This window comes from Oncorhynchus mykiss, chromosome 3, assembly GCF_013265735.2.
Source record: "Oncorhynchus mykiss isolate Arlee chromosome 3, USDA_OmykA_1.1, whole genome shotgun sequence".
Classification (NCBI taxonomy): domain Eukaryota; kingdom Metazoa; phylum Chordata; class Actinopteri; order Salmoniformes; family Salmonidae; genus Oncorhynchus; species Oncorhynchus mykiss.
In genome coordinates this window covers 14,693,932-14,717,412 of record NC_048567.1, presented here as the reverse complement: position 1 = coordinate 14,717,412, position 23,481 = coordinate 14,693,932, and the positions used below count along the sequence as shown (strand labels likewise).

The 23,481-nt window shown below is 42.8% G+C and overlaps 1 protein-coding gene across 2 annotated transcripts in view; it reads left to right on the top strand.

Moving 5' to 3' along the window:
• Positions 1–22,807, top strand: part of aplp1 (amyloid beta (A4) precursor-like protein 1) — a 48,294-nt gene extending 25,487 nt beyond the window's left edge. The window contains exons 2-17 of one of the 2 annotated variants that reach the window (XM_021591853.2): positions 7,132–7,311; positions 9,696–9,825; positions 12,418–12,530; positions 13,162–13,352; positions 13,438–13,817; positions 14,630–14,757; positions 15,268–15,342; positions 15,469–15,627; positions 16,020–16,148; positions 16,744–16,843; positions 17,224–17,391; positions 17,529–17,552; positions 17,673–17,737; positions 18,105–18,170; positions 18,325–18,468; positions 19,518–22,807. In XM_021591853.2, coding sequence (XP_021447528.2) covers positions 7,132–7,311; positions 9,696–9,825; positions 12,418–12,530; positions 13,162–13,352; positions 13,438–13,817; positions 14,630–14,757; positions 15,268–15,342; positions 15,469–15,627; positions 16,020–16,148; positions 16,744–16,843; positions 17,224–17,391; positions 17,529–17,552; positions 17,673–17,737; positions 18,105–18,170; positions 18,325–18,468; positions 19,518–19,616 — 2,151 coding nt within the window. In that variant the 3' untranslated portion in view covers positions 19,617–22,807. Of the gene's footprint in view, positions 1–7,131; positions 7,312–9,695; positions 9,826–12,417; positions 12,531–13,161; positions 13,353–13,437; positions 13,818–14,629; positions 14,758–15,267; positions 15,343–15,468; positions 15,628–16,019; positions 16,149–16,743; positions 16,844–17,223; positions 17,392–17,528; positions 17,553–17,672; positions 17,738–18,104; positions 18,171–18,324; positions 18,469–19,514 lie in introns of both variants that reach the window. The other variant, XM_021591846.2, reaches the window with a different exon arrangement.
• The last annotated feature ends 674 nt before the right edge of the window (positions 22,808–23,481 follow it).

Genomic DNA, 23,481 nt, shown 5'->3' with positions numbered 1-23,481 from the left:
TAGGGAGTACTGTTCATGAAAAGAGTAGAGTCCACCCATCCCTAGTTAGTGGATGCTGGAGAAAAAAAGAGGGAAATATCAACGGAGAATAAGGAGCAAGAGAGCGGGAAGGAACCAGGGAAAGCAAAAAGGCAATCGATGTCTCTGGGCTTGTGTCAACAGGCAATTATTAATGATGAGGTGGGCTCTGGCTCTTTGCCTCTGTGCAGTGGTGGAGTCAGGGAGCACTCCTCTCCTGTCCACTGTGTTTAGCTCCCTCAGCAGGAAGGTGTGACATGTGGGAGAGAGGGGAAGGGGGAGAGAGAGAGGGCCTTGAAGGAGGTGGAGGGAGAAGGGTGGGGATGGGGCACCACACACACACACACCTCAGCTCACACTGTACATCTCTGGGAGACATCCAGGTCTTTACCGTCCAATTAAGGTTGGCCCAGGGGGGGAAAGAGCAGAACAGAGCAGCTCTCCAGCCTCCACCTCTCTCATCTCTCTCTCCGTGGAGGAGCTGGGTAATTGTTAACAGATTGGGAAGTGTTATTGTGGATCAGGACGTCGCCCGGCCGGGGTGTCTGTCTGAGAGGCTCACGCCACTGTGGTCACAGTATAGAGGTCTTAGTGGTCTTAAGCCTAATTAACTAAGAAATAGAATGAAAAGCCTGCATCCTGGCAGACAGAGGAACTGAGCAGAGCAGAGAATGAGCAGAGAATGAGGAGACAATTAGAGAGAGAGTTAAGAGGAGTCAAACTGACAAAACATACTTTTTGTGTGAGACCAATTCCATTAGGACAAATCTTAAGTCTACTGAATATATAGAAAAATAAATTACACCTAGGAATGTTTGATCTGGCGCTCTATTCCTGCTACCCTTTAGCAAGAGCATCTTCTCAGTTGACTGCCTTGTTTAGGTGGGGGCTACACTTGACTGTTTGTTTGATTTGACCATTTAAACTAGATTAGTGACTGGCTGGCAGATTCCCCTAGTGTACCAAGGCAAGCGCCAAGACCACACCAGCACCTTTCATTCAGTTTTTTGGTACTTCCTTCAAAAAGTAATTTAGACCAATTAGCAGAGGGCATGCTATGTTGTCTGACCAACCAATCACAGCCAGATAGGTCCCTGTCAGGAGATGGGTTCTAAATGGTTAGGATGTTGATGTTCCAAATGTTCCATATTCTATTGTATAGAATATATATGACATTATATTATGTGTAATAAGCTGTCATGCCAGGTCTATGCAGCACATTTCTATCTGCAACCCACCAGATTGAACAGGCCCTGGGTGACTGTAGAACAGGCGTGCTAAACAATTGTCATAAGTAAATGAGTGACGGCAGCTAGTTCCTGTTCACACGCATGTAACTGTACCATACCTTCTGTAAACAACAGTGTTAGTCAGCCTGTCTGATTCACTGACAACTGAGAGACAAGGCTTCTTTAATGAGTCTGTGTTGAGTGGGAGAGTTTACTTCTCTCCTGGGTCTCTCTATTGAAATAGACTGATTTCATGCAATTATGAATGACACACAAACAGAGATACTGTACCTTTTTATGAAGCTAGGCAGCCTTGATGTAATTCGGAATTTGAATTGTGAGTTTGAAAATGACTATAATGCAAATATGCCAGGGCCTTTATTTACTGAACTGAAGCTCTGATTGAAACATTTTAAACTTGGACTATCACAGCCTGCAGTGGTGCCATCAGACCTGTGACTCCCAGTCAGCGCCATGCTGAGACACTGCGTGGTAGGGTGGCAGTCACACCACGGAGGAGTAGGAGAGAGTGGGAGGGTGTGATGTCTGTCCTTGCGTGTTGGTTGTCATGGTGGTGAGATGGTGAAATGCAGAGTGATTATTCCCAAAGTGGGTCAAAGACAACATGTCTATAACTGCTAGCAGGACATGGTAACTTTGAAGAGGAGAGAGCGAGAGAAAGAGAGGAGGACGAGAAGATGGAACAATGTATAAACAAATCCAGGGCTCATTGAGGGAATGCAGGCAGTGTTTGTGATTAGGATTTGTTTTCACAGCAGGCCCATCTAATCTGGTGGTGAATCAGGGAGAACTGGGATTGGCTGAGGTGCTGCCGAGCATCCTCTCCACGCTGGAGGTCAGGCCATCTGGCTCCAGATGAGCTCCTATTGATCGGAGAGAGCCTGGCGATTCAGTTGCAGGCGAACATCATTGATTTTCTGCAGGGGTGGAGAGTGCAGGAGTGGAGAGTGCAGGAGTGGAGAGTGCAGGAGTGGAGAGTGCAGGAGTGGAGAGTGCAGGAGTGGAGAGTGCAGGATGAAGGCTGGAGCACAGCAGAGCTGTCAGGTCATCTTCTCAAATATCCAGAATAGTTTTTTGTGGCTTTGACCTTCCCTGAGTCAAGAGACATATCTATTTAACCACTACCTCAGCATTCACAGTGGCTTGTCAGTGTGGGCTGTGTAGCTTAAGCAAGCACTTTTATTCTCTCTCTCACACACACACACACACACACACACACATTCCTTAACACACATCAATAACATGCTCCCAGAAAGCTGCCAGTTCAGCAGAAATCAACATCTCTTAGCACCACTCTTAATTATATGCAAACAGTTTCTATGTCCACTTACTGTAAATAGGAGGTTGAGTCATGTACAGTACCAGTAGTCAAAAGGACTTGAATGAATAAAGTCATTATAGTACCAGTAGTCATAAAGACTTGAATGAATAAAGTCACTACAGTACCAGTAGTCATAAAGACTTGAATGAATAAAGTCCCATACAGTACCAGTAGTCATAAAGACTTGAATGAATAAAGTCACTACAGTACCAGTAGTCATAAAGACTTGAATGAATAAAGTCCCATACAGTACCAGTAGTCATAAAGACTTGAATGAATAAAGTCACTACAGTACCAGTAGTCATAAAGACTTGAATGAATAAAGTCATTATAGTACCAGTAGTCATAAAGACTTGAATGAATAAAGTCATTATAGTACCAGTAGTCATAAAGACTTGAATGAATGAAGTCATTATAGTACCAGTAGTCATAAAGACTTGAATGAATAAAGTCCCATACAGTACCAGTTGTCATAAAGACTTGAATGAATAAAGTCCCTTACAGTACCAGTAGTCATAGAGACTTGAATGAATAAAGTCATTATAGTACCAGTAGTCATAAAGACTTGAATGAATAAAGTCATTACAGTACCAGTAGTCATAAAGACTTGAATGAATAAAGTCATTATAGTACCAGTAGTCATAAAGACTTGAATGAATAAAGTCATTACAGTACCAGTAGTCATAAAGACTTGAATGAATAAAGTCATTATAGTACCAGTAGTCATAAAGACTTGAATGAATAAAGTCATTATAGTACCAGTAGTCATAAAGACTTGAATTAATAAAGTAATTACAGTACCAGTAGTCATAGAGACTTGAATTAATAAAGTCACTACAGTACCAGTAGTCACTCATGGAGACTTTAACCTTAGCTCTATGCTTTGTTAATTATCGCTGAACTCCAAATAAATTAGATGTCTCTGCACCATTCTGGATCTCCAAACCCCATTCCTCAAGGCCTCGCTCGGCCTCGTCCATAAAGCTTTAATTATAATGCAATGAACTCATTATCATAGTTTCCATTCATATCTAGTGGGGCTCTAATGCTCAGACTCCTCCGGTCCTTATTATATTTATTGTATATTTATTCATGGGTTTTGTATATATTTATTTCCGATATAAATGTTAATTAGAACTTCAAACACTTTAGCAGCAGTATGCTGAGGCAGAGCCTCCCTTTGATCAGATGTCACTCGCCCTGCTTTCCTCTCTCTCTTCTCCTCTCCCCCTTACCCCTGGGCATCTTGATGCTAATAGGCTGTGTGTTGCTCTTCCTGCCTGTCAGTCCATCTGTCTGTCTATGGAGATTAAAGCAGTCGGGCCAGTCACAAGACGGGTTGAATGGGTTCTGGGTTGCCACTTTCAGTGTGGATAGGGATATTGTTTGAACTTTCTGTCATATGAGTTTTCATAAGTGACTCTTGGCTGTTAAGCCAGAAGAATGGCAAGACTGAGCAAAATTATTTGTTAGGTAGATGTTCAAGCATGTCTTTGAAATATTCCTCTACTTTTTCCGCACCAAAGAGGAGTCATATCTCTGTGCTATATATACTGTACGTGTGAACACAACACCTGATAACTCCATCCCTCTATGTCCCTTTCTAAAATAATCCTAGTGAGGCATTGACGTCATAATACTCTGCTTGTGTTACAAAACGAGCACGTTTGGTCTCTACATCTGGGGAGATTATCTCCTGCAGTGTGTACATCATTGTCTCTCCTCCCTTCTCTACTGTACTCTCCTCCTTTCCTCTCCCTTCCTCTCCTACGATCACCCCTCCTCCCTCCCTCTCCTGTGTGTTAATGTACTTGAAGTGGCCCGGCGGTCAATGAGCTTGTATTAACACCTGACTGGGAGCAGCGGGGCTGGGGCCGGCTGGTGTTTGTTCCTCCACGGTGCCTCCCCTGGGCCCGACCCCCAGGCTGCAGGCAGATGGAACGGATCCCATGATCAATAACAACATCCTAGCAGGCTGTTGAGAGAGGGTAGGAAGGAGGGGGGAGGGTGGAGAGAGGGGGGAGGAAGAGGCAGAAAGAGCGGGAGAGGAAAAGAGAAAAAGCGAGCTAAGGGAGAGAAACGGAAGGGCAGAGAATGAGAGAATAGAGGGAGTGGTAGAAAGATGATAAAAGAGGGGCAGATGGGAGCAAGCTTTACAGTATATAGTTGTTGTACATTTCCTATCTTTATATTCTCAACTCTTAACATTGCTAACAAAATCAGGGTGTAGTTTCAGTCGATAAATCAGGCTTATTCATCTGCTTTTGGTGTCACTCAATGCATGATCTGGTATAAATCTTTTCTGAGCTTTGTCTCTGCCAATATTCTCTATCACTGTAGCTACAGTGTGTGAGACGAAATGGTATATGCATTAGCTTGAAAGTCCATTTTTTTCTCTCTCTCTCTCTCCTCATATTTATATATATCTCTCAGTTGAAGTCGGAAGTTTACATAGAGTTAGGTTGGAGTCATTAAAACTTGTTTTTCAACCACTCCACAAAATTCGTGTTAACAAACTATAGTTTTGGCAAGTCTGTTAGGCCATCTACTTTGTGCATGACACCTGTAATTTTTCCAACAATTGTTTACAGACAGATTATTTCAATGTATCACAATTCCAGTAGGTCAGAGGTTTAGATACACTAAGTTGACTGTGCCTTTAAACAGCTTGGAAAATTCCAGAAAATGACATTATGGCTTTAGAAGCTTCTGATAGGCTATTTGACATAATTTGAGTCAATTGGAGGTGTACCTGTGGATGTATTTCAAGGCCTACCTTCAAACTCAGTGCCTCTTTGCTTGACATCCTGGGAAAATCAAAAGAAGTCAGTCAAGACCTCAGAAATAAAATTGTAGACCACAAGTCTGGTTCATCCTTGGGAGCAATTTCCAAACGCCTGAAGGTACCACGTTCATCTGTACAAACAATAGGATGCAAGTATAAACACCATGGGACCATGCAGCCGTCATACCGCTCAGGAAGGAGACGCGTTCAGTCTCCTCGAGATGAACGTACTTTGGTGCAAAAGGTGCAAATCAATCCCAGAACAACAGCAAAGGACCTGGTGAAGATGCTGGAGGAAACCGGTACAAAAGTATCTATATCCACAGTAAAACGAGTCCTATATCGACATAACCTGAAAGGCCTCTCAGCAAGGAAGAAGCCACTGCTCCAAAATCGCCATTAAAAAAGCCAGACTGCGGTTTGCTACTGCACAAGGGGAAGAAAATCTTACTTTTTGGAGGAATGTCCTCTGGTCTGATGATACAAAAATAGATCTGTTTGGCCATAATGACCATCGTTATTTTTAGAGGAAAAAGGGGGAGGCTTGCAAGCCGAAGAACACCATTCTAACCGTGAAGCACGGGGGTGGCAGCATCATGTTGTGGGGGTGCTTTGCAGCAGGAGGGACTGGAGCACTTCACAAAATAGATGGCATCATGAGGGAGGAACATTATGTGGATATATTTAAGCAACATCTCAAGACATCAGTCAGGAAGTTAAAGCTTGGTCGCAGATGTGTCTCCAAATGGACAATCACCCCAAGCATACTTCCAAAGTTGTGGCAAAATGGCTTAAGGACAACAAAGTCAAGGTATTGGAGTGGCCATCACAAAGCCCTGACCTCAATACCATAGAAATTGTGTGGGCAGAACTGAAAAAGCGTGTTCGAGCAAGGAGGTCTACAAACCTGACTCAGTTACACCAGCTCTGTCAGGAGGAATGGGCCACAATTCACCCAACTTATTCTGGGAAGCTCGTGGAAGACTACCCAAAATGTTTGACCCAAGTTAAACAATTTTAAAGGCAATGCTATCAAATACTAATTGAGTGTATGTAAACTTCTGACCCACTGGGAATGTAATTGGAATGTAATGAAATAAACTATTCTACTATTATTCTGACATTTCCCATTCTTAAAATAAAGTTGTGATCCTAACTGGCCTAAGACAGATAACTTTTACTAGGATTAAATGTCAGGAATTGTTAAAAACTGAGTTTAAATAAGGTGTATGTAAATTCTGACTTCAATATGTATATATATGCATAAACACACAGAGAATGGATGCAACAATGTATACACACAGACACACACGCTCTCTCTCTGCAGCTAAGCCATTGTTTGTGTTGGGAGATAGATCAGAGAGACTGTATCAGCTGGTACATTTAGACTAATCTAAGGTCCTGTCCTTCATTCTCAAACTCAATATTATCCAACCACTTTGTTTGTATTGACAACTCTTTTCTCTCTCACACAATTCAATTCAAGGGCTTTATTGGCATGGGAAACATAAGTTAACATTGCCAAAGCATGTGAAGTAGATAATAAACAAAATTGAAATAAACAATACAAATTAACAGTAAACATTACACTCTCTCTCAGGACAATCATAACAAAGTATTTCTCTCCCTCCACCTTTCTACCTTCCTCCCTCTCTCCTTCCATCTATTACTCTTTCTATTTCTCAACTTCTCTCTTCTCGTTCTACCACACCTCACCCCCTCTCCTCTCCTCTCCCTATCTACCTCCCTCTCTCTAGGCCTTGGCCATGGCTGAGGTGAATGGACCAGGGCCCCTGGTGGCCGAGCCGCAAATTGCCATGTTCTGTGGGCGTCAGCTGCTGCACATGAACCCTGAGACTGGCCAATGGGAGCCTGACCCTCAGGGCCGCCAGGGCTGCTTCACAGAGCCCAACCAGATCCTGTCCTACTGCCAAGAGGTAGGAGCCAACAACACTGCTATGGTTATGAGATCGACCTCATACTGCACTGCTACTGCACTGTAATGCTCAGCTCATCTCCAATCCTGCTGCAATAGCATACTAGAGAGCAGATACTTTAAATAGGTTTATGGATATAAAGATAGTGGTAGATTCAGGGCCTTCAGAAAGTATTCATACCCCTTGACTTATTGTTACAAACTGAATTCAATATGGAGTAAAAAAAAAGAATGACAAAAGTGAAAATGTTTTTGCAAACGATTACAAGCATACCCATAACATGATGCAGTCAGAACTATGCTTGAACATATGGAGAGCGGTACTCAGTAGTGTGTTGTGCTGGATTTGCCCCAAACATATCCAGGACAAAAATATAATTGCTTTGCCACATTTTTTGCAGTTTTACTTTAGTGCCTTCTTGGAAACAGAATGCATGTTCTGGAATATTTTTCTTCTGTACAGACTTCTTTTCAGTCTGTCAATTAGGTTAGTATTGTGGCATACGGTAACTACAATGTTGTTGATCAGTTTTATCCTCCACAGCCATCAAACTATGTAACTGTTTTAAAGTCACCATTGGTCTCATGGTGAAATTCCTGAGTGGTTTCTCTCCTCTCCGGCAACTAAGTTAGCAAGGATACCTGTATCTTTGTAGTGACTGGGTGTATTGATACACCATCCAAAGTGTAATTAATAACTTCACCATGCTCCAAGGGATATATATATATATATATATATATATATATATATATATATATATATATATATATTACCCATCTGCCAATTGCTGCCCTTCTTTGCGAGGCATTGGAAAATATCTCTGGTCTTTGTGGTTGAATCTGTGTTTGAAATTCAGTGCTTGACTGAAGGGCGTTACAGATATTTCTGTGTGTGGGGTACAGAGATGAGGTAGTCATTCAAAAATAATGTTTAACACTATTGCACACAGAGTGAGTCCATGCAACTTATTATGTGACTTGTTAAGCACATTTTTACTCCTGAACTTACTTAGGCTTGCCATAACAAAGGGTTTGAATACTTATTGACTCAAGACATTACAGCTTTTAATTTTAAATTGATTTGAAAACATTTAAAAACATCATTCCACTTTGACATTAAGGGGAATTGTGTGTAGGCCAGTGACAAAAACATCTACATTTTATCCATTTTAAATTCAGGCTGTAACAACAACATTTGGAAAACATCAAGGGGTGTGAAAACTTTCTGAATGCACTGTAAATGGGTGGACAGACTGGTATAGATACCTCACACAACATTATGAATAGGAGCAGGAGTAACCAACCCTAATCTTCCAATGTGTCTCAATTGGTTTGTCTTGTCTTATCAAATCTATATATTTCTCTCTCATATATATATATATATATATATATATATATATATATAGTAGAGTGATGGTGGTCAGGAGGAAATATTTATTGATATTTCCTGAATATTAATACTACTATCCATCGATCTTCCTCCTGCCACGTTTATCCCCCTAATTCCTTTAAGTCTTCTGCATGCCAAACGTAAGGCATATCAATGGCCTGACAGGGCTAGCCACAGCCTTGGTTTGATTAGAGACTCGCTGCTCCCCCTCCCCGACAAGAGCAAGGAGCCTGTTTTTATAAAAGGACATCATGCGCCACCTGGTGGCTAAATGAAGCATAGTGGGTAAAGAAAACAGCAGTCACACAGTTGAAATGGCTGTAATGTGATTACCCAGCTCATTATGCGTCTGTGATTGCTTTTCCACAAAAGCGTTCCTTTTTCCTCAAAGTCTGTGGATCCGGCTCTCAGACAGCGTGCCAAATACATTTCTCAATCCATTAAACCTCATTATAGGGCTGTGCTTATGCCATTGCCCTACATTTTAATTGAAAGTAGTCAGATGTGAAATTGGGATTATTGAAAGAATTGGAAGTGGGATTGTATAGGTCAACTTTTTTTCAGACTGGAATTTTCCTTACAACTTAAGGAGAATATCAGTGTATGACGTGCATAGTCAGAAAATAGACCCTTAGGGCCAAAGTGTTTCAGACCGTTGCATGAGTCTCTCCTATTTTTACCTTTCTCCCTATTGATTGTGCTATCCTCTCTCCTCCTCTCTCCCGCTCCCTCTTGCCCTCCCCTCCTATTTCCCTCTTGCCCTCTCCTCCTCTTTCCCTCTCCTCCTCTGTCCCTCTGTCTGTACTGTACGTCTCCTCCCCTCTCAACCCTCCTTTCCCCTCTGCATTTGTCTGACCCTGTTGCCTCTCTCCTCTCTGTTGTCCTAACTCCTCCCTGATGTCCTGTCTGTCCATATCATCCATCCATCTGTCCCTCCCTCTGTCTTTCTGTCTGTCTCTCCCGCCGTCTGTCTGCCTGTCCATCTGTCCAACCAGATGTACCCAGCCCTACAGATCTCCCATGTGGAGGAGTCCTCCAGCCCCGTCACCATCCCAGCCTGGTGTAAGAAGGGCTGGGGCCACTGCCAGACACGCCCCTTCATCGTCATGCCCTACCGCTGCCAGGGTAAGAACCACACATCTGCAATGTCTGCACCCTCAGCATCATCATCATCATCCTTCTAATCTTCAGCATGTCCCTACACAAACATCACTCAAAACATTGCATAACTTCCCTATGATCACCCACCCCATATCGGAGGATAACTTTATTATATTAATAAGTAACAACATGTCATCATTATGTTTAATACAAAGCATGTAATTTCCATGATATGGTTAAGTAGCGTTCAAATTCAGCCTCGGGGAAGTAATAATAGAAACGGACATAGTATGTCTAATAGTTCATATGAATGGATTCCATTGTCAAAGCTTTGTCAGGTCTACCAAAGGGCTTCACTCCATCAAAATGGTGGAAAGGTCTTTCGGTCTGTGTTGAATTTTAACCCACTTGTCCCCACATTTTTCCAAACATGCCACTATGCACATCTTATACCATTAGTAACCCTAACATGTAATCCAAATTGCTTAAAAAAATTATAGTAATGGAAAGTATGTACAAATAATTGTGAGTGCTGGGAACATACCGTGCTCTGCCTATAATAAAATGAACAGACATTTGCCCCAATATCTACTGTATATACCTCAGCTAATTTACCTACACACCTCAATCCAATTACCCACACACCCCATCCCTCTCTCCCCATGCCCTAACGCTAACACCCACATGCCAATACCCTAATATTGATACAATCAAGTACTGATACACCTATATCCTAGCCCTGAATGATATACCCATATCCTAGCCCTGAATGATACACCCATATCCTAGCCCTGAATGATACACCCATATCCTAGCCCTGAATGATACACCCATATCCTAGCCCTGAATGATACACCCATATCCTAGCCCTGAATGATACACCCATATCCTAGCCCTGAATGATATACCCATTTTTATTTTTTTTATTTCACCTTTATTTAACCAGGTAGGCTAGTTGAGAACAAGTTCTCATTTGCAACTGCGACCTGGCCAAGAGTTACACATGGAATAAACAAACATGCAGTCAATAATACAGTAGAAAAGTGTATATATACAGTATGTGCAAATGAGGAAAGATAAGGGAGGTAAGGCAATAAAAAAGCCATGGTGGCGAAGTAATTACAATATAGCAATTAAACACTGGAATGGTAGATGTGCAGAAGATTAATGTGCAATTAGAGATACTGGGGTGCAAAGGAGCAAGATAAATAAATAAATACAGTATGGGGATGAAGTAGTTGGATGGGCTATTTACAGATGGGCTATGTACAGGTGTAATGATCTGTGAGCACGCACACATTCTCATCGACTGGCTTGCAGTGGAGCTGGTTGAGAGCTTCAAGTTCAACAAACCAATATGGTTCGAGCACACCAAGACCGTCATAAAGAGGGCACGACAAAACCTATTCCCCCTCAGGAGACTGAAAAGATTTGGCATGGGTCCTCAGATCCTCAAAAGGTCCTACAGCTGCACCATCGAAAGCATCACTGCCTGGTATGGAACTGCAAGGCACTACAGAGGGTAGTGCGAACGGCCCAGCTTCCTGCCATCCAGGACCTTTATACCAGGCAGTACCAGGCAGTGTCAGAGGAAGGCCCTAAAAACTGTCATGGACTGTTCTCTCTGCTACCGCACGGCAAGTCTAGGTCCAGGAGGCTTCTAAACAGCTTCTATCCCAAGCCATAAAACTCCTGAACACCCAATCAAATGGCCACCCAGACTTTTTGCAAAATCCCACCCCTCCTCTTTTACACCGCTGCTACTCTCTGTTGTTATCATCTATGCATAGTCACTTTAATAACTCCATGTACATATTACCTCAACTAACTGGTGCCCCCACACATTGACTCTGCACCGGTACCCCCCAGTCTTGTTATTTTACGGCTGCTCTTTAATATCTTGTTATTTTTATTTCTTATTCTTTCGGTTAGGGGCTCGTAAGTAAGCATTTCACTGTAAGGTCTCTACACCTGTTGTATTTGTTTTTATCTTTATTTAACTAGGCAAGTCAGTTAAGAACAAATTCTTATTTTCAATGAAGGCCTAGTGGGTTTAACTGCCTGTTCAGGGGCAGAACAACAGATTTTTACCTTGTCAGCTCGGGATTTGATCTTGCAACCTTTCGGTTACTAGTCCAACACTTTTTAATCATACTCGACACCTTTATAATGCATAATATATTGCTTATTTGTTAATAAATACAACTTTAACTTCTCTAGAGCATGTGAAGTACAAAAGTTATTCTTTTCACTATTGTTAACGATGGAATCAAATTACTTAAATTAAAATCTGAAATTAAGCATATTTCACATTTTTCTGTCCTGGACTGACTACCTGCAGCTATTGAAAGTAGAACTGCAGGCAGCAGGCAGCAGCACACCATTGTGTTCTGGATCAATCTCCACTCCCCTCCTCAGCCCAGACAGTGCAGAGGCACTGTAATGAGTTGGCATTATATTATTATACTGGATCTTTCTAGTTCAAGTCTCTCTCGCTCTCTGGTTTATGGATGTTTATCAATGTTTTTTTATCAATTAAAAAATGTTACAACCAAGGCAAGTATTAAAATGTTCTCCCTCTCATTCCATTTCCCTCCTCTCTCTCTTGCTCTGCAGTGGGTGAGTATGTGAGTGAAGCCCTGTTGGTTCCAGACCGATGCCGTTTCCTGCACCAGGAACAGATGGATGCCTGTGAGAGCTACGTCTACTGGCACAACATAGCTAAGGAGGTGCGGGTGGAGCGACATTATATTATCTAAGATTATATTAGAGTTAATGAAATGTCAATTAATTTCTTACGTTTTAATTGGGTTTTAACACCACTAGGACTCTTTATAGAGAGTTAGCATAGAGACATTAAACTTGGACTTGGACTAATTGAGTCAATAACTAAACTGCAATGTAGACTACAGTAAAAGACTGGGGCTGGAAGCTAACTGTACCCAGCTGGGTGTAGTGTAACATACAGTACCATACTGTATCAGCAGAGAGAGCAGCTAGAGGGGTTTAATATAGGCCAGGGAGGTGAGGCAGTTTATTAGAGTCCAGGGAGGTGAGGCAGTTTATTGGAGGCCGGGGATGTGAGGCAGTTTATTGGAGGCCGGGGAGGTGAGGCCGTTTATTGGAGGCCGGGGAGGTGAGGCCGTTTATTGGAGGCCGGGGAGGTGATGTAGGTTGTAGTTTTTATAATTCACCTTCATCATGCTGGTCGTGTTCTATTCCTCCTGCTAGTTAGTTCCCTTTGATCACACTCACATTTCCTCTCTTTTTCTATACACCACTGATCTCTCTCTAGTTCACCTTGGTCTTTTCCAATCTTGATCCATGTTTAACAGATTTCTCTCATCCTTTCTGTTTCAGGCCTGCACCGCAGACGGTCTGGAGCTGCATAGTTATGGGATGCTGTTGCCGTGCGGCGAACGTTTCCGAGGGGTGGAGTATGTGTGCTGCCCGGGGAGGGGTGGGTCCAGTGGCAGGGGGGAGACCGAGGGAGGGGATGTTCTCCCAGCAGGACCCCAGGCCCTGACCCCTCAGGTCAAAGTCAACACAGGGTGAGTCACATTACCCCTGCTGTCTGTGGTGATGATGGGGGAGATAATGATGATCATAATGTTTGACCTTATACCCCATTGCCAGAGTCAAAGTGACAACACCCTCCCCAAGCCCCTCTCCTGACACCGATGTGGATGAGGCAGACATGGAGGAGGAAGACGATGAGATGGTGGAAGAGAATGAGCAGGTGGTGGAAGAGGATGAGGAAGAGGAGGAGGCAGTAGAGGATGATGAGGAGGAGGAGGAGGAGGAAGAGGAGGAGGAAGAGGAGGAGGAGCAGCAGCAGCAGCAGCAGGAGGTTGCAGAAGCAGCAGCAGTGAAAGACCCAGAGGAGTATGAGTACTCCATTGACTCTGGCCCCTACCAGGCTTCTGACTACACAGACTCCTTCTACTATGAGAAAGGCCAGGGTCAGACTGGTCGCAACCCCTCCACATCCCCACCCCAGACCAGGGGAGACAGCCGTGAGTAACCATCTACCTTCTATTTCAGAGTTATCTCCGCCCTGTCCAGAAACAATTCTTAGCCCCTACTTACCACCTCTCAACTAGATCTGAGAGGATTTCATGGGCATAAGCTTTATTGGAATACCACTTTGCCCTAGATGGAATTTTATCCATATTTTCTATATTCTTACCTACAAAAGTGGAGAAGTGGGGTATTAAGTAGTGTCTAGGTTTTGTGTCTAGTCTGGACCTTTCTCTCTAAAGGCCAGTCTCAGTAAGGGAATGGACTGTAGTTGTTACCCTTAGTGGTTAACAGGGCAGTAAAAAGACTGGGTAAATGCTGACATCACTCTCCCATCTCCCACTTACTCTTACTTACTGGGGAATGAACTGTAGTGCCCAGTTAGCATCTCCAATACTTTCTCTCTCTCACGCTATCTTTGTAATAGACTAAGGTTGATTACACATACGCATGCATGCAAGGGCATACACACACATGCATGCGCACACACACTCACCATGCCTATCTGTCTGGCTGGATATAGGAGATGGGAGTGGCTGGCTGATGTATTTACAGCACTACACATCTCCAAATCAATAATGCTGACTGTTCACCCTACTATCTGGATCAATGGCTGTCTGGCTCTCTCTCTCCGGGTAATGGCAATGATTGGGATATCTTTCGGTCTCCCTCATCTTCCCCCTGTCTTTCTTTCTGCCGCACTGCCTGTATCTCTGTCTCGCTCTCTCTTCTCCTTTGTTTTCCATCCTTTATTCTCCCTCTCATTCCCCTCCTCTCCTTATCCCCCTCTCCTCCTTCTCCTCTGCAGTACCCACCCCTCGCCCCACAGATGGTGTGGATGTTTACTTCGAGATGCCAGGGGACGACAGTGAACACGCCAACTTCCTGCGTGCCAAGATGGACCTGGAGGAGCGGCGAATGAAACGCATCAATGAGGTAAGTTGGACAGGAAGGCGGGTTTGGACAGGCAATGAACCAATAAGAAGAGGCCGGGCCTGCTGTGCTGTTTCCATATCTGTGATCTCCTATAGAACCCACTGTTGACAGTCGGGGGCAAATTGCTCTGGGACCTGAAGTGAGGTCTTAATGCAATATTCATATATTGGGAGAATCACAATTGAATACTCTTTGTGTCCTCTCTCCTCAACTCCTTCTCAAAACCCATTGGAGGAGAAGGTCGGGGGAGGGGGGGGATGCTGGCTTTCTCATACAATCGGTTTTGAGAAGGTGAGGAGAGAGGATGCGAGGAGTATGCAATTGAGATTGTCCCACTGTTCAAGTGAACCAAGCCAAGTGGATACCCATAAACAGACAGACTTTCTTAGTAGCTGTAGATTGAGGCGGATATGGAGCATTTTAAACATCAGAATGGTCCTCAGTGGATTCCTATCTGCGGAAATCTGTTTGTGTGTGTGTGAAGGACGTTAACGCGTCTTGCCTTTTCAGATCATGAAGGAATGGGCTGAGGCTGACAACCAATCCAAGAACCTGCCCAAGTCTGACCGCCAGGCCCTTAATGAGGTAAGAAGATGAAATAGGAAGAGGGGATGGAAGAAAGGAGAAGGGGATTAAAGAAGGAAGAAAATATGGGAGACGGACACTCATACCTATTAACACAACAATGATCCCCCTCTCCTCTCCACCCAGCATTTCCAGTCTGTGTTGCAGACTCTGGAGGAGCAGGTGGCAGGGGAGAGACAGAGGCTGGTGGAGACCCACCTGGCCCGCGTGGTGGCCACCCTCAACAACAACCGCAGACTGGCCTTGGAGAGCTACCTGACCGCCGTGCAGGCCGAGCCCCCTCAGGTCCGCAGACAGCAGGGGCAGCAGGGATATCTACATTTTCTTAGGCAGAGAACATGACTGTACAGAACTGCAACGCTGCTCAACAATTTCCTGTGTGTATCAAGAATGGTCCACCACCCAAAGGACATCCAGACAACTTGACACAACTGTGGGAAGCATTGGAGTCAACATGGTTTTGACACCTTGTAGAGTCCATGACCTGAATTGAGGCTGTTCTGAGGGCAAAGGCAGGGGTGCAACTCAATATTAGGAAGGTGTTCCTTATGTTTGGTATACTCAGTGTATATTTGTTAGGCAGAGAGTATGAGTGGACTGTAGTGTGTTGTTCATTTCTTCCACACCTTCTCCACCCCCTCCATTCTCTGACTATAATATCCCTCTCCTCTCAACAGCCGGAGCGGGTGCTGCAGTCTCTGAAGCGATACATGGCAGCAGAGCAGAAGGACCGCAGACACACTCTGAGACACTACCAGCACATTGAGGCCGTCGACCCCCAGAAGGCTGAGCAGATGAAGTTCCAGGTGTGAAATGAAAATATACCGGAATATACTAGGATGAAAAGATACTGTACATTTTCCTTAAGCAGTGATGCTGCTTCATGAAAAATGTATGCTCATGAAATAACTCTTAAAGGGGCAATCAGCTGTTGAAACAATAACTAAAAAAGTGTATCCCTGCCCCTGTTTCGGTAAAAAGCTGAGGGATCGGGCTGGAGAAATGTAACCACTCTCAAGTTTATAGACAGAGCTATAGATACTGTGACTGACCATTCATGATATCAATTATGTTTTTGAGGCTATTGGAGTAAAACAAGCTTATAGGTTGGGTTCTAATGGGGTACCACAGTTGAACTAAGCTCATGGGGCATTTATAAATTATATTTGTCAAGAATCAATGGGTACATATCATTTATTTATATGTCCAAAAATGCATGTAGCAACTACAGATTGCCCCTTTACCAAAATGATCAAAACTGATGTCATAATCATCCTTAACAGCAAAACTCATTTTCGCTTGTAAATGTCAATACATTAAACCAACACATGACTCTTTCAGACTCTGTGGGGGCTTTGTCTTGTAATGAACCTAACCAGCATTGATCTCTTGGGGCTGCAGGTCTACACCCACCTCCATGTGATTGAGGAGAGGATGAACCAGAGCTTGGCATTACTCTACAAGGTCCCTGCCTTGGCTGAGGAGCTGCACGATGATATCCGTACGCTACACTCCTCTCTACTCTCCATGTAGACCAGGATGTGGGGTTACTGCCCTTGTCCTAATATTCATGTTTTAGTTCATTCATAAGACATTTAGAAAGAGATGAGCTAGCATTTATCATGATGTCTTTTGTAAGATATTCAAAGTTCCAAATACACATTATCTAATTAGTAGGTTATTATTATCTTGCAATGTCTCTAGGGAACTCTCATTCAGAAAATAAAGGATTGGTGTATATAAGGTGTAAATACGTTTTACCGTAAATACATTATACTGTACTATATATCAAGCTGGGTAGCACTTTAGTTTATTGTATTTCTCTAAACACCTTTCCTGTGTTTAAAACCTGCTTGTTTCTCCCTCCCTCCCTCCCTGTAGAGGAGCTGGTGAAGGCGGAGCGAGGAGACATCAGTGAGCTCATGACCACTTCCTTCTCTGAGACACGCACCACCGAGGAGCTACTTCCTGCTGAGAGTGAGGAGGAGAAGGATGACGAGGAGGAGGAGGAGAGAGCCTTCCAGAACAGGCCCTACCCACCCCGCATTGGTACGGACACACCCTCGTGAATGCACGCATACACACAAAATGTTTCCTCTTCAAATAGTTCAGGAATTTATTTATTTATTTGAACACAAGCAGTAGTTAACATTTTTACTTTTCTCTATTGTTTCTGTCCTGTCAAGACCCACAGCCCAACACTAAGAAAGGTGAGTTAAAGGGAAGGGACATTAAGTGTGATATTTGTCTGCCAAAATGTAATTTTTAAAGAAAGAAAAAGTTGAAGTTGATCATGGCTGAATCTGTGCGTTTTCTGCCTTTGCACTCAGCCTCTACAGACGAATATGACTATGCGACATCTGAGAGAAGCCCCACGTATGAATATGAGGAGAAAGTGAGAAACATATATATTTTTTTTATTGCAAACATACACGTCACTTTACAGACATGGCATCCTACTTGCACTTGTGTTTACAGCACAGCCAAGAGATACGCTGACACACATTATGTCAATCATCTCTCCCTCATCCCTACCCACTTTAAATCTGTATATGGAAAAATGGCTTGTGTCGCACTGCAGCCTCCACATGATAAACTGCTACATTTTTACTCACTTACTATAACATCCTCCCACAGCAGGAAGTCAACTCCCATAGATGTGTAGTTAATGTGTTCTATTTAATTCTGTGGTACTTCCTCTGTAATGACCTATTAAATAACCCCCTCTCTCTCTCTCTCTTTCTCTTGCTCTCACTCTCTAGATTAACACCTCTGTGGAGCTCAAGCAGGTGGTCTACAAGTCTCCTGAGATCCAGACCGATGAACTGGTGAGTCTGCTACCTAGATAAGTGTCTGGATGGGCTGGGCGGACCCGTCCCCTCTTGTGGTATTGTAAGTCATTCCCATGATGATATCAACCTCTAATTTCTCCATCTTCCCCTCTTTGTGCTCTCTCTTCACCTTTTCTGTTTCTGTCCTTAGCAACCAGATGCCCTGGAGACGTTCAACCGCGGGGCCATGGTGGGGTTGCTGGTGGTTGCCGTGGCCATCGCCATGGTGATGGTGATTAGTCTGTTGCTGGTGCGCAGGAAGCCGTATGGCACCATCAGCCACGGCATTGTGGAGGTAGGAGGCAGGGAATCTGACAGAACCTGGACACTTTGATGCTTTCAGTAGATCTCGTTATTGCACATTAAATCAAATCAAAAGGTATTTGTCAGGTGCGCTGAAAACAACCTTACAGTGAAATGCTTACTTACAGGCTCTAACCGTGTGTGTGTGTGTGTGTGTGAGTGAGGAAATAAAACAACAGTAAAAATACATTTGAAAATAAGAGTAGCAAGGCTTCATACAGACACCAGTTAGTCAGGCTTATTGAGGTAGTATGTATGGTTAAAGTGGTATGGTTAAAGTGACCATGCATATATGATGAACAGAGGGTAGCAGTAGCGTAAGAGAGGGGTGGGTGGTGGGACACAATGCAGATAGCCCAGTTAGCCAATGTGCGGGAGCACTGGTTGGTCGGGCCAATTGAGGTAGTATGTACATGAATTATTCTCACAATTTGTTGATTAGTTGTTTGTTTGTACAGCTTTTAGCTGTATGCAAAATAAAACTAAACTAAAACTAAACACAATCAAACAAATTTATTTTATAAAACCTTTTGTTACATCAGCAGTTGTCACAGTGCTTTACAGATGCCCAGCCTAAAACCCCAGAGAGAAAGCAATGCAGATGTGGAAGCCTAGAGGCTAGGAAAAACTCCCTAAAAAGCATAAAGGATGTAGGATATATATATATATCCTACATATAGGATGAAACCTAGAGCGAGATCAGGCTCTGAGGGGTGGCCAGCCCTCTTCTGGCTGTCCAGGGTGGAGATGCATGTGGCCATTAAGGCCAGATCATTTTTGTTCATAGATGACCAGCAGGTTCAAATCATAACCATGGTGGCTATAGAGGGCGCAACAGAGCAACATCTCAGGAGTAAATGTCAGTTGGCTTGTCGTAGGCAGGTATTCAAAGTGTCTCTCCCTGCAGCGGCAGGTAGGAGAGGCACTTTATGCTTATAGCACAATATAGTGTCTCCTTCCTGCTGATAGCACTTCCTTATACCGTAGCATTGTACTGTATCTGTATCAGTATGACATTTGACCCTCCGTGTCTCATAGCAGGTTGACCCCATGCTGACCCCAGAGGAGCGCCAACTAAACAAGATGCAGAACCACGGCTACGAAAACCCCACCTACAAATTCTTTGAGCAAATGAACTGAAGCGGTGGGTGTGGCCTCCCGGTCATGCCCAATCACACGAGGCGCTCCCTTTCCTTGCTTCCCCTCCTAGGGGCAGTCCCAGTCACACCCCCTATGATGTATTAAGATGTATCATTACGACCAACACTTTAATGTAACTTGACAAGCAAATAGGGGGTATACGCCCCAATCCTCTGACCAACCATGTCCCCACATCAGTTTTGGAATGTAAACCAGTAACAGAGACGTATTACCAACTGACCCATCCTCTTACTCTTCTGGTCTAGAATAAAGGGGTGGACATTAATGCCACAGTGTAACAATCATCTCCTTTGGAGAGATTCACTCCTGTCTACTTGGATAGGAATGCCATTGGAATGGCTTGAGTTGACCCCCTTATTCTTAATAAAATGGATTGGTATTTGTCAGAAACTGACTCAATATTGAACACTGCATTTTGTTTTGTATGTCATCTGTTTATTCTTTATTGGATTGTGTTACAGCTCTGATTCATTATATTCCAGTTCAGATAAATGGTGTAAAATGTGAACAAACAATATAGTATAGCTGATCTAAAACTCCACACAAACTGGTTCTCTATCTAAAGCTACACTGACTCTGACATGATGACCACCAAGCCAGCCCCACCTCCATGAGTCAATGAAGGACATCTTCTTTCAAAGGCAGGCACAGTTGTAAAGGTTAAGCAGAGATGAGGAGGTTGGGAATGTGAGGTGTTGAAGCTTGATTGACTTAGTTGTTACTTAGGTATTACTCACACCAACATATATTATCAATCCATAGTAACATGGGTTGGTGGTCTTTTGATGTTCAGCCCAACCTCATCCTTCAGTCTGTGACATCTGACACAATCAGCACCCAGAGCCTATTCCATGTCATGTGAACTATATAATTGAACTAATGTACCAAATGTACCATTTAAGTTAAGTGAATGACTGCTACCTAAAAAAATTGTAACAAAGTAATGAAAAGTCCATTATTTTAATGAAAGCATGCAGATTTGGTGTATGATGCTACCGTCTTTGTGTCGTTCCTGTTCTTTGCTTTTGATAAGATGGAAATGTAATATCTTTAGAAAAAAATATGACTTCAAAATAGACATTTCTAGAATGAATTTGCATCAGTGTAATGGAATAATAACAAAAAAGAAGAATACCTTGTGCTGTTCAGAGAGAGAACATTTTCCTAACATGGCTGATTGAAAACGGACTGTTGTAAAAAACCAGCACAAGATGACACAATTAACTTCTGACTGAATGTATTTTAGGTAGACGTTGAGACTCCATTTCCTCTTCGATAGTGCATCACTCCCCTAGTAGAATCCCAAGGACAAACCTGTAATCAGTAGACAAGCTACATGTCCAAAACCTTCCTCATTATCTCACTGTAGTTTAACACTGGATGTCTCTTTTCACTATTTGCAGGTCTGAATGAGAACAGTGGGATGTCATTCATTATTGTGGTGCAATGGACTTCAGCATTAGGGAACATAGTGATGTTGTCAAACATGGTGATATTGGGTAACAGTTGCATGTAAAGGAGGTATGCCGAGGACTGGACTATTGCTCAGATTGGGTGGGACCACAATATTTGCTCTAGCACACCTTAGTGAGTTATTTTCAGTTTATTGCTTCAAATTCAAGTTGAATCTTTATTAGGGACATAGCAGGTTTCAGGCAGGATGAACATATAGACGCTGTATATAAACCAGTTGAATGTTAGTCCACTAGGGAGATGTCGCATCTCACTGATGCATCTGTCACAGTTATTATGATCAATATCATGCACTGTATATAGATAATAAGGGATTGTCCCCTTTTCAATGGCTGATTGTTGACCTCTTGGATGGCTTTTATATTTAATTTATTTTCCACTACATGATTTTGTTACCAGAGAGAGTTCTTCGTGTTGGATGGTTACATACACAGTAGGAGGTTTCTTCATAATCAACAGTGTCAACTGCAACTACTGTTGGCCTACTGTACTACAGATGATCCTAACCAAAACCAATCATCTTTCACTACTCTCAGAATTCTGAAAATGTTACTTTTTAAAACATCACCAGTCCTGAAACATCCTGAGAGGTTCATAATTTATTTGTAACTTATGGCTAGGTTGTTCTGCTGTGTACTCCATGAAACCACTGGTGACACAAGGGAGTAAATTATTGATCACATCAGAGGAGAGATGTGGCTGACTCACCCTCAAACCATTCTGTTTTTTTTATTCAAACACTGCTTTGAATATGGGGAAGATGAGTTCAAATACTTGACCTCAGAGATTTGAATTGTCCATGTATTGCTTTTGGATTGTGGGAATCACAGGTTGTGGTTACTGCATCAAGATAATTAGAGAGCTGAGGTAGTCTTTGTATAATTTGTACAGCTCTGTTTCGTGAAAAACGTATGTTCACAGTTTAAGTCAGTTGAACCTTGTATCGATACTACTGAAACCATAGAAGAGAATAAGCTTGCCTATGTTTCCCCAAAGACTCAAGGTTTTCCTACCAGCATTTAGCAGATGTAGAATGGTGTATAGTGTAGTGACTGAACACACATTTGTATGTCCTCTCTTGATTAAGATACTTCTATGTTGGCCTTCCTCCCCTCCCCAGCCAATGAAAATGTAAACAATTATATGGAGAGTTTAATTGCTGCATTATTGCCTTTTACAATGCTGTGTTTTGGATGTAATTCTGTATTTTTATTTCTAATAATCAATTGGATTGAGGGTCATGTTTTCTCACTGTATGAAAAATGTAGTAGCTTGTATAAGAATACCTATAGGCACCCTAAAGAGGTTATGTGATGTCTAACAGTTCAGATACAGTGGACATACTCTGTCAGTAAGTCTATAACTAAATTGTCCATGGTGTGGCGCCAAGCACAACTGTGAACAAATGATTGCTCTTTGTCAGACACAGATACTGGCTGTATATAATGTGAACTCCCACCATTTTGACTGTACTCTGATTGGAAAGATACTGATGACATCACTGAGGGAGCTGATCTTCAAATCCCTTCAGAACTTGACCAAACACATGCTTTGCTCTAGAAGAGGTCAGACAACTGACTAATTTGACCAATTGTCCCTGAGCTATGTTGAGTGTAATTCATGTGCAAGAAATCTGAGCAATGGAGATCTGATTAAGCTAATTAAAACTGTAATAAAATTTGAAACAACCCACGAAACACTGTTTCTTGAATCACTGTACTTCACCTCTGAGCACAGGATAGGATAGTTGTCTTGATTTTGTAATATCAGCCAGCATGGGGTCACCAAGAGAGACGCATGTGTTCTGTCACAGCTATAACCAGAGATATTTGGTTATAATAACACATTAATAAACACACCACCCACAGGAAAGTGGAGTGTTGTAAAGTATGGCTTATGTTGTGTGGCTGTGTGTAGCCTAATGTATGATCTAGATTGGTGAAGGTACACTGTGTGCAACACTATAAACATTGTGCTGCCATATTTGGGATTTGAGGTCTTGAGATTGAAACCTACCTTCATATCTGTACAAAACATAGCCAACATAGATAGTTAATGGAATAAAAACAAGTGTTCTGCAATGGTGTTTATGCATTTTTATGTCAGAACAGGGAGTTTAACACTTTCACACATCAACCAAGCACCTATTAAGATTCAATAGAACATGAAGCACAATGACATCCTGTTCTTTCACCTCAAATTGTCCATTCCAGTATTTAAACATCACAGACTGTAACTCAGTATATGCAAGAGCAGGAAGTCAACATGGTTATGGTTTGTTCTAGGCCAAATGACAACCCTCGGCAGCAATACTGTCTTAAACACCATAGACAATGGTTTTGCTTGTCTACCAAGTTAAATTCACTTGTTC